Below are 14,675 nucleotides of genomic sequence, written 5' to 3' on the forward strand. Positions count from 1 at the left end.
ATTAGATATAATAAGTGAGATGTGATACAGCTGTTATGGAGACTATTTGTTTCAGATGATTTGTTGTCTTGTTTTTTTCAGATGGACAGAAGAGGAAAAAGTCGCTGAGGAGGAAGTTGGACTCTCTTGCAAAAGAGAAGAGTAAAGACAAAGGTGCGCCAAAATCCTTTAACATGTCGCCAGTTTGCAGGGTTTTCTCGGTCTCTTCTGTTTCGCTCTCTCTTTGTCACGACTCTAACTTGTCCTGCCAGCGAAACAGAGGACCCATCTGTGGTCTCCGCCCTGCAGGCAGGTGAACAGCGAGGTTATAAAAACACACTTTTTGTTTACTGGGCTTCAACAGTTTATATTTAGCTTAAGTGGAGGGACTCCTTGTAAGGGGACTGGGCTCTGAGAAGCAGCCACTCTGTTGCACTGAGGAAAGCATATTTGGCAGAAAGTGAAAAGGATCTTCGTCAAAGAAGCCCAGATGGAGAGAGGCGCAGGAGATAATATAAAATAGGCCTCTCTTGTTGAATTTGTCGGAGTGTGGGAACTGATCCCAGGTTTCGTTTACCATAAATACACACTCATCCGCTCATTTTTGATAGCCTACCATGCTTAAACAATTTGTGCATAGCTTGGAGTGTCTCATACAAACATAATATGCTCAAACTTAATTGGAGGCCTAAGGTGTTACAGAAATAACAAACTGAATTACAGAGTAACAACTTCAAAAACGACTATTACACATTCCAAGTGTTATATGTAACGATTTGTCAGGATTATTCTTTGGAGGGCCGCCACTTGAGCCTGTGGACTTTAATAATTGAGCTAATCTAAGATAAGATGAGGTTCAAGGTTCAATTCATTCATCCATCAGAACATAGAAATTACTGTGCCCCCATCTTAATCAGCTACATGAATAAATACACATAAAATAAATCCATTGAAATAGCATCACATTAACATGACAAATTTGCCATATCCGCCGTGTGATAAGAGGGAGAATGCTGTTCAGTGTGTGTTCAGTGAGACAACCCATGCTGTCCATTTGCAGCAGATAGAAAAAGCTGATTAACATGACTGTGCCAAGTATCAAGAAATTGTATAAGACATGCATTTTTGCAGTGTGTATTGTTTATTTATACCATTCAAATGGAACCTTTTGCCAGTCTTGAAGTCATTGCTCCGACAAGCGGAGGAAGCAGCTGTAAAGCTTTTATATTGGAGTGGTGATGCTATGTCACAGCTGTGTGGTCTGAAAATAATATGCATGCTTTGGCCAATCATAACTAAATATTGCTGGTGACAGCTGGGGCAATACACTGGCAGGTTGCCTACGACCTCCAGTCGAGGGGGCTAAAAAATCAATTTGGGGACACGTACAATGAGTTATATGTGTTATGTCAGATTTATGCGAGGGTTAAACTGAATATAAACTGAGTGTAGATGGGTTTTTTCCTCCACTACACACCTGGCTCTACCCCTCCAGAGCCCAGATGTCTCAGATGTACCTGCGGTCTAAACCTCCAAATGGATTCCAAGTGGAATTTTCTCCAGGGGTCCCTGAAAACCAGCCCTGCATTTCACTCGCGAACTCAGCCTTTTCTCTGTGCAACAGAGACAGAAGGAAAATACTGCCTCCTCTGATGCAGCCACAGTAATGCGTGCTGCATGTGCTTGAGCAGACCTCAGTCAAACTATATTTGCAAATAAGGTTTAAAAACTGTTACAGTCTGCTTTAGGGGTGAGTTTTCACCTCAGATAGTGCCAATCAACTTTTCAGTCAAAGCAAAGATTTACTAAATAGTCTTTTAAATAATTTTTGCCATTTCTTCTGAGGTAAACACCATCCATCTGTGCACATTAAAGCAACAGTTTCATATTATTTATGGCTTTCCTGAGGCTCTGAGATACACACCCAGCTAATATAAACACACTGCAAAGACAAATGAATAAGAAACAGCCAGAAAAGAAGAGCTGAGAACCTGACTGTTGTTCCTAAGATGCTGCAGGCCTGGAAAATGTAGATTTATGAAAATCTGACATGGCTTGATGAATGTGGCCTGGCTGTGTGAAGTGCTGTGCATTACGTTGGCAAAGACCTGTGCATTATGTGATCCAGATTGTGTGTGTGTGTGTGTGTGTGTGTACACATGTGTGTGCGGGTTACATAAGCTCTTAAACTCTGTGAGGCTGCAGAGCAAATTCATTGTGTCACAGTGTTAGTGGTCATGTTGTTTCGTGAACCACAGCCCTCCACTTGTGGTTGTGGCATGCATTCTCTCTCTGTCTTCCTTTGCCTCTTTCCTACACATACGCACAGACACAGACACACACACTGAACAGCTGGACTGTTTTTCCCAGCTGTTGGCTCGGGCTTTGGGATTCAGTATCATGGAATATAAAGCCTGTGATGGGCCTGCATGACATCATTTCTCTCTCTACCGAGCCCTGTGCGAGTGCTTGCATTTCAGCAGTTCAACACAAATTGGCATCAGAAACAAGTCCCGAGTTAATTGCTTTGGTTCTGCTTCACTTAATCATTGTTTAAACTCCACGTCTCTTGCAACTTTTTGCCAAAACAAACTCCACTCTGCCTCTCGTCATACTTTCAAATTAGGGAAAATGGAACAAAGGCATGAGCCGATAACATGCTAGCTGTGATTAACATATGTGTCAACGCTGAGCAGCTTCTAAAAATGACCTACACAGAGAACATGACATTGCTTGCGGGTAAGCGTAATCAAAGTTGTGTTATTTTGGTGAAAAGCACTAGAATTAGTGATCTGTTGTAGCCAGATTTTTTTTTTCCAGCTTTCTGTCTGTGATGTCTTATTTTGGAAAACAGCTGTGGTACTGTAGGAGTGCTATAAGAGTTTTAATGGACATAGTAAACATGTGTTGCGACGCTTTAATTGCATGTAAAAAGCAAGCTCCAGCAGAAGTAATTAAGAGTTTAACTGGAGTTGTGTTAGATGTTGAAGTTCACAGCTCTTTTTGGATTCTTCTAATAAAGCTTTCTGTTTCTTCTATTTCTCTCCTTCCTGGAGCCACCTGTGTGCTTTTGTTGGTTCAGTTTTCACCTGGATGTTTCATTCAACTTTTCCCATCTCCTCTTTATCTCTTTATGCTCTCAACCCTTTCTTTTCCTGCCTCCTCCATCTTTCTCTCTGTTTTTTTTTCTCCTTCCATCTCTCATTCCGCACCTTTTTTCCCTTCTTTTCTGGCAGAATGCATACCCCAGGCCTTCAGTATACCGCTCTCCCAGGTCATCGCAAATGACAGAACACACAGGCAGCGGCAGGATGGCTATCGACAGGACCCTCCACAGCGTGAGGAGCACAAGGACTCCTCCGACCTCGTCTCGTCCATTTTACAGGTCGATAGATTCAACTGTAAATTTGTCTTGAACTTTTAGAGACAGATATTATTATCTTGGACTATACAGAATGAGACAAATTATCCCATTTGTCGTGTATGAAGAAAAAGCCAAATGTAACTCGGATCATGTGTCCTGCAGTTTGCCACTAAGCGGCCGTCCAATAAGGAGTTATCCAGCAGTAACTCCTCACTGAGTTCCACATCAGAGACAGCCAACGAGTCGACATCACCCAACACCCCCGAAGCTGCACCGCGGGCACGCAGGAGGGTGAGATGAGACGATGAAATTGATTGCAGTCGAAACTACAAGAAAAGAATTTGGGTTTCTGTGTTGTATTCAGTTGAGTTCAGTTTGCTCACAAAATTGTTCTCCAGGGAGGCATGTCGGTGGACTCCATCACTGACCTGGACGACAACCAGTCGCGCCTGCTCGAGGCGCTGCAGCTGTCTCTGCCGGCCGAGACGCCCAGCAAGAAGGAGAAGCACCGGGACAAAAGGCTGAGCCTCAATCCCATCTACCGTCAGGTGCCCCGGGTGGTCGACAGCTGCTGTCAGCACATCGAGAAATATGGTGAGCAGCTACTCTGCAACTGTAGCCATCATATGTTGATGTCCAGCCATTTATCTGTCACTCCAACGTCAGGTGTTAGAGACAGTTATTTTCTTTCTCCACTCAGGTTTGCAGACTGTGGGGATCTTTAGAGTGGGCAGCTCCAAGAAGAGAGTTCGACAGGTGAGTCTTCTTGGTGTTTTGATGATGGTGGAGAAAAGCACTGACAAAAATCTCCCATAGGTTGATGATTGATCAGCTCAGTTGAGCCCTGATGACTGGGGGGGGGGGGGGGGGGGGGGGGGGGGGGGGGCTCTACCTTTGTGTGTGTCTTGTAAGGGATCGTCATGTCATTATGTATCATTTGTTCCCACAGATAAGCCACACAGCACCATACTGAGTTTCCCAAGTGAAACTCTCTTCACACATTTTCTAACAACAAACAGCAACAAACAAAACCTTCTCTCTGAGAATAAATGGTGTGATAACAAACACATTGCACCAAAATGCTGTTCATGTTACTGAAGCTTCATTTGTTGCATCTTTTTCATGTAAACAGGCCTTAATTCAACAGCCTGACTCACATGGACAAGCACTCATTTCTTGAATATTCTTGAGAAATACACACATAGCAAACAAACAGAGCTAGATATTCTTATTCTATGTTCTATAATCTTTTGCATATTCCTCTACATTTTATCATGTGTTCCCTGTGGATAAACAGCAGAAGAATAGATTGGTCAGGGTTAATGGTCAGGGTTAATGGTCAGGGTTAAGCTTTTGGTGTCAGTCAGTGTGGGCAGCATCTATTTTCACATCATCTTTTCTGTTGCATGTTTTTATAACACTGACTCCCACTTGGAGCAGTTACAGAGTATTTGAGACACTTACTGAGGGAGGGGAGGTTACTCATTCACTTGCCGGCACAAGCACGTCTGTTTGACCTTCAGGTTTATGCCCACGGTTTCCTGTATGATAGAGGCGTTAACTCTGCATTTGAAGAAAAGTGTGGCTAACTTGAGTCATTATTTAGCCCTAATCCTCTGTTTAGGGTCCTTGAGAACCTGCATCAGCTCAGAGAAGCTAATGAACACTGTTTAATCAGTGTGAGCCGTCATGACTTTTGTGAGAATAGCTAATAAAAGATGATTTTGAGCAGATGACATGTTACAGCCCAGTTGGTGTTATGTACTATTTGATAAAAGCAATGACATAAAAATGTTTGCATATCTAGGTGTAGGAGCTGCGTTTATACAGCCTGTTGCAGAAAGTGTTGTTGCTGGGTTGTTGTTTTTTTCGCATTTCTCTACTTTTTAAATTTGAGGTTCAACTCAGCTGTCACTCAATCATCATCATCATCAGTAACAGCAGCAGCAGCATTCATGAAGTGATTCTGGTTATGAAAAGCAGAGTTTTGTTTGCCCTTTACTTGTCTGAAGAGGTTTTTCTTACATGCTCTGGTTGTGGTTGGTCACTAAAATGTATCTTTGCTCTTGTGTCTTAAAGAAAATGAGGGAAACAACTTTTGTTTTTGGCCATTTACACTCTCAGATTTGGAGTAAATATAATTATAATAGTAATGTTTTTACTGTGGTTAGATGGACCGCTCTACCTCTGTGTGTGTTTATAACACCTCTTCTTTATTATAAACTCATTAAATGAAACTGTTTGTATTCACACATCTGTATATTATGTGGGACAAATGTAATGCATTCTCCACTGGTCTGTGTTGATACAATCCAATGTCAACATTTATGCATTTGCCACCAATGTCAGCTTATTGTGACTAATAACAATTTATTAGCTGAAGTTACTGTGGCATATGCTGCACCCAGATGACCCATGTATATCGATCATCATGGCCGACAATAGACTTTCTATTTTTCTGGAAGTCATCCAAAGGTCGGATGAGATTAGCATCCTTACTGGTAAAACTAGTTTGAACCGAGAGTCTACCAGGTCACTTGGAGGACCAACAGGAAGCGAGAGTGTGTGGGTGTGTGCGCTACCTAGAATATAATGTCCATTGTTATGTGCAGAGGATGTTTCTGAATCCCCCCTTCCTCTCTTTCTCCTTTGCCCCCTCTTTCCTTTTTGTCCCTCCTTCAGCTACGTGAGGAGTTCGATCGTGGCGTTGATGTCCAGCTGGATGAGGAGCACAGTGTTCATGATGTGGCTGCTCTGCTGAAGGAGTTCCTCAGGGATATGCCTGACCCTCTCCTAACCAAGGAGCTCTACACGGCCTTCATCAACACCACATGTAAGCTCCACCATCCCTTTCTTCCTCCTCTCCACCCGTCCTTCATCCTCCTTTTATCTTTTCTTCATTTTTTCCTTTCACAACCAATCCATCCAAATCTGTGTTGCAGTGTTGGACCCAGATGAGCAGCAGAACGTTGCTCAGCTACTGGTCTACCTGCTCCCAGCATGCAACAGTGACACGCTCCATCGACTTCTGGAGTTTCTGTCCACTGTGGCCGATCACGCCCACGACCGGCAGGACAAAGATGGACATGAGGTGAGCGCCGTTTTTTTTATCAACAGGAAATAAAACAACTAAAAACTCAGTCATAAAATCCATAAATTAATGAGCAAAAATACAAACAGGAGCGAAAACAATCAAGTCCAAAAATGTAGTTGCTTCTCGATGGTGCCACATGTGCTAACAGCTTATGGGCAACCATCTGTTTCCACCTCATTGGGTGGAAATGACCAAAGAAGCGATAGGAATCAGTTGGTGTGAACACATCTTTCTCTTTGCCTTCAGGCCTGAAACAGCACGAGCGTTGATGTAAGATTGCTAAGCAGCCTTGCCTTGATTATCAAACCCATCATGATGTGAATGGCTGCATTTATCCCAGATCTGCTCTCTGGTCGACTGGTATGACACTCAGCTTATCTGCTGCTACTGGCTGTAAAATGTACGAGGAAAGAACAAGTCTAAAGCTCCAACTTAACATGGGAAACTCTGAAAGTCAAAGTAAATGTTTCTTGATCTTCCTCAAGAAACAGGAGTAGAACAATTGTAATCTAAAACAAATTGTTGTTGATGTTACTAAAGATTCCTCAAGATAGTGGTCCCCATGATGAGGGTCAGGACCTCCACTTGCAAGATAGACCATATGGCCAAAAATGCACTTTTGGTCAGGGTTTTTCATGGTTTGTTCCAACTCAAGGAAATCTCAACGCTACAGCTCAGAACTTTATGGCAACAATTGAAGAAGGTCATTTGTTCAATGTTCAATGTTCCCATGCACAAAGCAGGCTTCATAAAAAATGCTTTTCAGTTTGAAAGAAGAGTCCTGACTCCAACTGCATCCAACACCTTTTCGATGAACTGGAACACCGACTGCGAGCCAGGCCGTATCGCCCAAAATAAGTGCATGACCTCACCTCACTTCTGGGTGAACTGGATTGAATACCTGCTGCCAGGGTCCAAAATCTAATACAAAGCTTTCCCAGAAGAAGAAGGCTGTAATAACAGCACAGCGATGCCTATGGTTTTTGGAATGAGGTCATCAACAAATCACATAAGGCCGTAAAATTCAGGTGTCGACACACTATGCTCTAGTGTCTACATACTTTTAGCCATGTAGTGTAAATCTGAGGCAGAAAAAACGTGGAGAAATGTGTTTTCTTTAGTCTGCTGAAGAAACTGAAATGTTTCAATGAATGGTGAAACCAGCACAGACTAAACTAGAAACTGTGGATTTTGATCCTGTGATAGCAGCCATGAGTGGAGTTGAGGTCGGGATACAGGAAGTGACATCATGACCTGTTATCAACACTTATTAAATAATCTCTTCTCTCCCAGTCCCACAAGCCCTTCAGCTTTCATTAATTACCAATCCGTGGACATGTGTGCATGTGTGTGCATGGGGGAAACTTTCTGTTTTAGTGTGTCTGCATGTGCGTGGGAGTGTGTGTGTGTGTGTGTGTGTGTGTGTGTGTGTGTGTACTGTACGTGTGAAAGAGAAGCATAGTGTGTGCGCAGATGGAAGTGTGTTTTGTTGTCTCTGTGCGTATACACATGAGAATGGACCCAAACATTGATGTGTGTGTTTTTTCCCCTTCACGACTTCATGGCTCCAGTATCTGTATCTGTATCTGAGATTGTGACAGGAAGTCGGAGCGTTTCACACTCGGCCTGGAACAACACATCAATACTTTTGGCTGCTTGTGGCTCCCGTCTCTCCTTTGGGACTGGGAGTGGAAAGGGAGGAAAGTCGGAAAGAAGCAGAAAAATAAATTTATCACCAAAAGAATTGTCCAAGCTTTGAAGGGCTTGTAACTTTAGTTGCTAATTGTGTCACAGGATGCACTTCATCGCCCAACCCTAGTGGAAACAGAGGTAGCTGTCGCACACTCCAACGCTTTTAGTGTTAACAAACCCCATGATGCCACCCATCTATTGCTCAAAGTGACAAAAACACAGAGCGGGGACGTGACTAGAGATACAGCTGGTGGAAGGGAGAGGTGAGAAAATCAACATGAGGGATTGGATGGAAGAGCGAGATGTACGTGGGAACTGGAGGAGAAAGGGGAGAGAAGGAGTCAGGAGGGACAATGTGTAATCACAGCAAAACACAGTGATGTCATTTCTGCAACACAAATTTCTCCTCATAAGGGAGGAAAACAGTTCCCGATATCTCCAACAATGCAGACTCTTGTGGGCAGAGGCAAACTTAAAAAGATGCACCAGTATCAGCCTTCTGCTGGAAACAGTTCTGCTAAATACTTTCCATAGGAGACTGGTTACCACAGCACATGCAAAACTGCCTGTAAACTACATGCAAACAATAGGTAGGATTTAAATATTTCCCCCGGCCCCTAATTTTTGTGAGGTAGTGGGCCCCTCACCGGGACTGCACACACTTCTAGCACCATCATCTGGTCAGCGTTGCTCTCCTCTCACCATTCTATATGCACTCTGTGTAGCCTAATAGTCATGACATACTGCCATAACCAACATGCATCAAGATGATGCAATGTTCACATGTCTTTCCATATTTTTTTTTCTGGCCATGATTTGTGCTGTGCATAAGTTAATTTCATAGGGAAAACACATCAAGTACACTTTTCTTTGAATAAATATGCTTTTACTTTGAAAATTTATTCCGCTGGCTTATCTAGTCACTTCACCAGGGAGTTGATTTTTAAGGCCTCCTCAGTGGGGAGGAGTCAGTTGGGTTACAGGAAAAATCTGGTGATCTAATATTGACATGGCTGTACTTTTGTGCATCTAAATCCAAACTGTGCGTTTCCTCACCTGCAGGTCACAGGGAACAAGATGACGTCTTTAAACCTGGCCACCATCTTTGGCCCCAACCTGCTCCACAAGCAGAAGAGCTCAGACAAAGAGTTCAGCGTCCAGAGCTCGGCCAGAGCCGAGGAAAGCACGGCCGTCATCGCCGTGCTGCAGAGAATGATCGCCAGCTACCAAACCCTCTTCATGGTCAGTCACTGAGCCTGTGTGTTTCTAACTTTCCTCTCACCTCCCCTCACCTCACTTCCTCCTTTCATTCTTTTACCCCTCAAGGAAACACACACGCACACAGTCTCACATTCGTTTGCTCATGTTCTCTCTTACATTCCTGTGTCGACTTAAAGTAAGACAATCCCTCCTGGCTTAACTCACAATGGTTGTGTCTTAGTTAATAAAAACGGAGCTCTGCCTGGTTTAGTGAATAGAGAGAAAGAAGAGACAGAAATAAACAGAGGAAAGAAAGGAGGAGGAAAAACAAAGTGTAAAAGATAACAGATGAATGAGGAGTGTTTTTGGTTAAAATTATGCCTGACTTCTCAGTAGTGTAACAACAAAGTAAAATCTTGCCAGTTAGCTGACAGCAACATCAAAAACCTTTCATCCAGGTACTTGAACTTTTTCTTTCCAAAATAAAAGCAGAAAATTCAGGCATTAAATCCTCCGTGTGGTGTCAGAAGAGGTCAACATTTCGCACGAATTACCGCCTCATCAGTTGCGTTTGTTCCTTTCTGTTCCCGGGATTCTCAAAAGCAGCGCAGACAGGCACTTCAGGTCATTTCAGGTCCGAAATCTTAAACCGTAGTGTTTTGTAATCTGCCACTGCTGTTCCCCTGAGGCTTACATTCCTGCAGTAAGCCAATGAAGAGCTATTAATCGTGTATAGTGAATTGGAACTGAGTTGCTTGGCCTCGGTGAGTAAAGACAGATTTGGAGGCAGCTCAGGTTCTGTGAATGACATCTGAAAGTTGTTTCGTAACCTGCTTATGTCTGAATTTGTTAAGGACCTGGCAACTTTTACTTTCAAAGTATTTGAGGATCAGAATCATTCCTGAGCAGCTTGGACAGTGTTCTTCATTATAATCCACATGTTTGATAAGCAGAAATTTCAGCTAATTACCTGAAGATCAGGCAGACAAGACAGATCAGAGACATTCAGCTCTCTCATTCTTTGTTCCTCTTGCATTGACACTTTCGTCCTTGAACAAGCAGGAAACTTCTCATTTAAATTTAAAATAAAAACAGATAGATGAGAAGGAAATGCTGAATGAGATCCATCAAGTTGTTGCTGTTGTTTTTGTTGTAGGTGCCTCCTGATCTGCAGAATGAGGTGTTGATGAGTCTGCTGGAGACTGATCCAGATGTGGTGGACTACCTTCTGCGGAGAAAAGCATCACAGTGAGTTACACACACACATTGCATGTGGGCTTGAGTCTCTACTTTTTTCCTCCTTTTCATCCACATGTTTTTTTCCCCCTGCAGGAGTCCCGACCTGTTGCCATCAGAGGAGCCCTTCACCCTGAGCGAGCGCCGTTCCTCCAGCGACTCCAACAAGGCGTCCAGTGGCGAGGTGTCTCCTTATGACAACAACTCCCCAGTGCTGAGTGAGCGGAGAGGAGAAGCGGGGAGCCCGGGCGGCGAGCAGCTCTTCTGTGTCCCAGAGCAGTACACTCTGGTGGGGCAGGTGGCGGGCTGGAGCAGAGAGCCTGGAGCAGCTGACACATGGGGCACCAAAGGTGACACAGATTTAATAGATACTGTTCTTTCATACTAAGAACATATTTTTTACAGATTAGTTTTTTGGTTTTCAGTGTCTGGACTTTATCCGGGTTGTATGTATAAGAAATATGTACTCCATGTGCTTTTGTTTACTGTGTGGCTGAGTTTGAAGAGGAATTTGACCTCTCTTTTTCTTCAGACACCATGTCAGAGGAGCATGCTAACATATGGGGGACGTGGCACAGCACTCTGAAACCAGCACTCAAGGACCAACCATACACAGGTAAACAGTTTCCCCTCACTTCAGCGCTTAGCAGTTAATGAGCCAGAGCTCATTAAGAGCAGCATGTGCCTGACACCTGGTGCTGGTTATTAACCATCAGTCAGGAAGAAAGACTAAGCGCCCAAGCCTTCTACCTTCTGTAGCTTGCATGTCTGGTCATCAGAAACCAGAGTCCTGCTGGTTTTTATTCATTTGTAGTCACTTAATAAGCAGCTGATTGACACCTGTGCTGCCAGGTGAATCCATTCAACGCACTGGGAGGAGAGAAAACCAGAGTCCTGCTGGATTTTACTCATTTTTAAAATGATTTGATGTCTGCAAAAGTACCAAATTCTGCAGAAAATCATTGTTAAGGTTTACCTTGTGTAGAAAAGGGAAAAAATGAATCAGGAATTATCTTTTTATTTATTTCAATCTTTATATTAAAGATGAAATAAAAACCTGGCAAAAGTCTTGTTTTTGTGTTGGAGCATTTCCTTGTAGACTTTTATGCCAAACACCTACTAGTGATATGTGTATCCCTTGTTATTCATTAAACTCTAATGAATTCCACTGATGAAGTTGACGTTCTGTTTCTAGGTTCCCATAGCAACATGTCAGAGGGCAGCTCCCGCAGCTCACAGGAAGGTCTCGACGGACTCCATAATGACGGGAGGCATCAGGCAACGCTACAACGGACTCACACAGCGCCGGGCATCAGTGAGTGCAGATCCCACCCCCCCGTCAGCAGAGTGTGCACCAGCCCTCGCGTAGAGACAGGACGACCACGCCTGCAGCTAAACATCAACCCCTCTGTGATGTCACACCTTAACAGCACGCAGGGCCTCCAGCGAGCAAGTGGACACGGAATTAACCCGACCTCCAGACCTCAAGGCGGGGTGAACACTGGTGATGGTGGCCCCTCTACGCTTAATGACGTCCGCTTTCCACCCCCTTATACCGCCCACCATCGACTGGCTAGCTCTCAAAGCTCGCCTCAGCTCGCAGCGGCTCAGCGCCCCCCTCTGCAACAAGGGAGGCCCAGCGCAACACAGAGTAACTCAGCCGCAACAACAGAGGCCCAAATGGTGCCGCAGAGCCCGGAGTGGCAGGACTGGCAGAGGGATCGGTGGCAGATCTGGCAACTGCTGTCCTCGGACAATGCCGACACACTGCCTGAAACGCTGGTGTGATCTCAGACCTTGAACTCCAACTTAATCTCTGGAGAGATTCTGCTCTGCTTGCCAAGCAATGGCATAATCAAACTCGTACTATTGACAATCACCCCTCATCCTTACCCTCATTTTTTTTCTCTTGCCCTGCCTTTCATCCATTCATCCATGGATTTCATCCTTTCCATGAACCTTCTGTGCTTCTCCTGCAAATTAGCGCCACGGCGTTGTTGTTTACGTGTGCAGCTGCTGCCTTATACAGACTTTTACATCCAAGAGCCACTAGTATTTCTTGTTTTGTGTGGATGTTCAAAAGTAGCTTCTGTTGCGAGCCCATATGTTTTGTCCATAGTGAGTTGGGAGCATTAAAAAAAATGCCCACCGGAAATACCTCAAAAAACACATTTTCTATTATGAGAGAGTGAAGTCTTCATATCTCAATTGAGAACAATAGGAAAGTACCATTTTGTTACATTTTAATTTCATTATTTTTACTTTTTTTATTCCACTATAAGACACTAAGATGTACGCTTTAGTTATTGCTGCTAAAAGTAGACTTTTTGTGTGCGTACTCTTGATGTAGTTCAGCCACATCTGTCTAAAAAGATCAAATGTTAAATTTCTTTTCAGTGTCAGATGATGTTTGACTGTATATAGACAAACTGTTGACAAACATACTAAAACTATATATATATATATATATATATATATATATATATAAATTGATATGTTAAGTATAGAATTTGCCAATCTACCTAAACGTAAGTCAGCCCCTGAACAGGCAGTCTAAATGTTGGTGTTTGTCAGACTGCTGTTTTCTGTCTTTAATAATGAATGTAAAACGCTTCACTTATGGCAAAATGCTTTGACCTAATTATAAAGCACTTGGCTGTAAGTCTGCTTCTATGTGCTCCTGCCGCCTGCTGCACTGCAGGAACAATGTGCCAAAGTCTGTGTTTTTTTAACTTCAGGATATTTATCATACAAATTGTGTTCATTTCATCCAGTTGTTCATTTATAAGGAGACTCAAGAGCTTGTGACATTGTCAGGAATTTCAGTGTAGCAGTGTAAAAGTAAGGAAGCTCACACACAAAGATTTCGTCATCAGGTTGGTGTGAGGATCATATTTCCAGCTATTTATAAAATGACTAACTCAACACACTCAAACATAAAAAGATAACGGTCATTCATTATTATGAATGACACTGACTGACTGATTCATTTTTGTTATACCTCTCATTCTAGACTGAATATTCCAGCTGGGTTTAGACTCATTACCTGTCTAAAAGGATTGATGAATTTTTCTAGGAGTCATTAAAATTCATAAAAATTGAATGATCCAGCAGTGGTCCTACTGACGTGCTTAAGAAAAGAAAGAAAAGTTTCCTCTTTGCTTCAAATGCAGTATTGCAGCAAATCCAGGTGGAAATATACTTTCTCAATTCAGCCACAACCAACCTGTCCAAATCCTCTCAAATGTCACAGTCAGGTGGGTATTTGCTGGCAAATATTTCACATTTTCTCAAGTTATGGTGTAATATTTGCTAATTTAAAGCTACTTCAGCTTTAAATCTGGAAACACACTGTATTTAATTCAACGTCTTCTCATGTTGTCCTTTATTTGCTTGTCACTTGTAAGTTACGTTAAAGAGACAATGGAAGGAGAGTCTCACAAGTGCAAGAATTGGACGGACTGTGGTCAGAGTTATGGCGCCATCTGTTGTCAGATCATGTGCACTGGCATGCTGCTGCTTCCCACAGTTCAGTGTTTCCATGGCATCCAACTGCGCTCAGTTTAGAATCAAAGCTTGTGATTATAAGCACCTTTTGTGAAAATGTAAAAATCTGTGTGAGGAAATAAACGTGCCATAGGTCTCCATGCATTACTCAAGGTTCATATTGTGAATTTTTTTGTATTACTTTGTATTTTGTTTTGTTTTCTGTTGAGTGTTGTAATATATAAATACAATATAACAATTTTTATTCAAGAAGAAGAAGAAAACAAAAGAAAAAAAGGAGCAAATAATCCTAATGGTCCTAGCTTTATCTCCCCAAACCAAGACCATGTTTGTCTTACTGACTTCAACTAAGAGAAACTTAGTGCTATGGTGTTTTTTGTTGATATTTTGGTGGGGTTTACTGGGTCCAAGTTGTAATGGAATATCTGGTAATTGCTTTTGTACAGCGTGTCATCATCAATATGCTACTATGGAATTAAATATGATTAAGTTTACACCTGCTGTTGGAGTCAGTGCTTTATGAAGATGGCAGTGTGTCAACACATAAAATCACATAAAACAAATGTCAATTAATGTCGTGTTTGATAAAATTCAGTTTTAGCC

General features: G+C 42.8%; 1 protein-coding gene across 2 annotated transcripts in view; it reads left to right on the top strand.

The window, feature by feature from the left end:
• Nucleotides 1–14,566, top strand: part of LOC139609916 (rho GTPase-activating protein 6-like) — a 72,476-nt gene extending 57,910 nt beyond the window's left edge. For both annotated transcript variants that reach the window (XM_071464973.1, XM_071464974.1), the window contains 12 exons: nucleotides 82–153; nucleotides 3,216–3,364; nucleotides 3,506–3,634; nucleotides 3,742–3,937; nucleotides 4,044–4,099; nucleotides 6,026–6,176; nucleotides 6,286–6,434; nucleotides 9,192–9,371; nucleotides 10,486–10,577; nucleotides 10,662–10,915; nucleotides 11,098–11,181; nucleotides 11,761–14,566. In XM_071464973.1, the coding sequence (XP_071321074.1) occupies nucleotides 82–153; nucleotides 3,216–3,364; nucleotides 3,506–3,634; nucleotides 3,742–3,937; nucleotides 4,044–4,099; nucleotides 6,026–6,176; nucleotides 6,286–6,434; nucleotides 9,192–9,371; nucleotides 10,486–10,577; nucleotides 10,662–10,915; nucleotides 11,098–11,181; nucleotides 11,761–12,353 (2,105 nt within the window). In that variant the 3' untranslated portion in view covers nucleotides 12,354–14,566. The remainder of the gene's footprint in view (nucleotides 1–81; nucleotides 154–3,215; nucleotides 3,365–3,505; nucleotides 3,635–3,741; nucleotides 3,938–4,043; nucleotides 4,100–6,025; nucleotides 6,177–6,285; nucleotides 6,435–9,191; nucleotides 9,372–10,485; nucleotides 10,578–10,661; nucleotides 10,916–11,097; nucleotides 11,182–11,760) is intronic.
• Nucleotides 14,567–14,675: the final 109 nt, after the last annotated feature.

This window comes from Trachinotus anak, unplaced genomic scaffold, assembly GCF_046630095.1.
Source record: "Trachinotus anak isolate AG129_WGS33_773 ecotype Australia unplaced genomic scaffold, CSIRO_AGI_Tana_v1 ptg000026l, whole genome shotgun sequence".
Taxonomy (NCBI): Eukaryota; Metazoa; Chordata; class Actinopteri; order Carangiformes; family Carangidae; genus Trachinotus; species Trachinotus anak.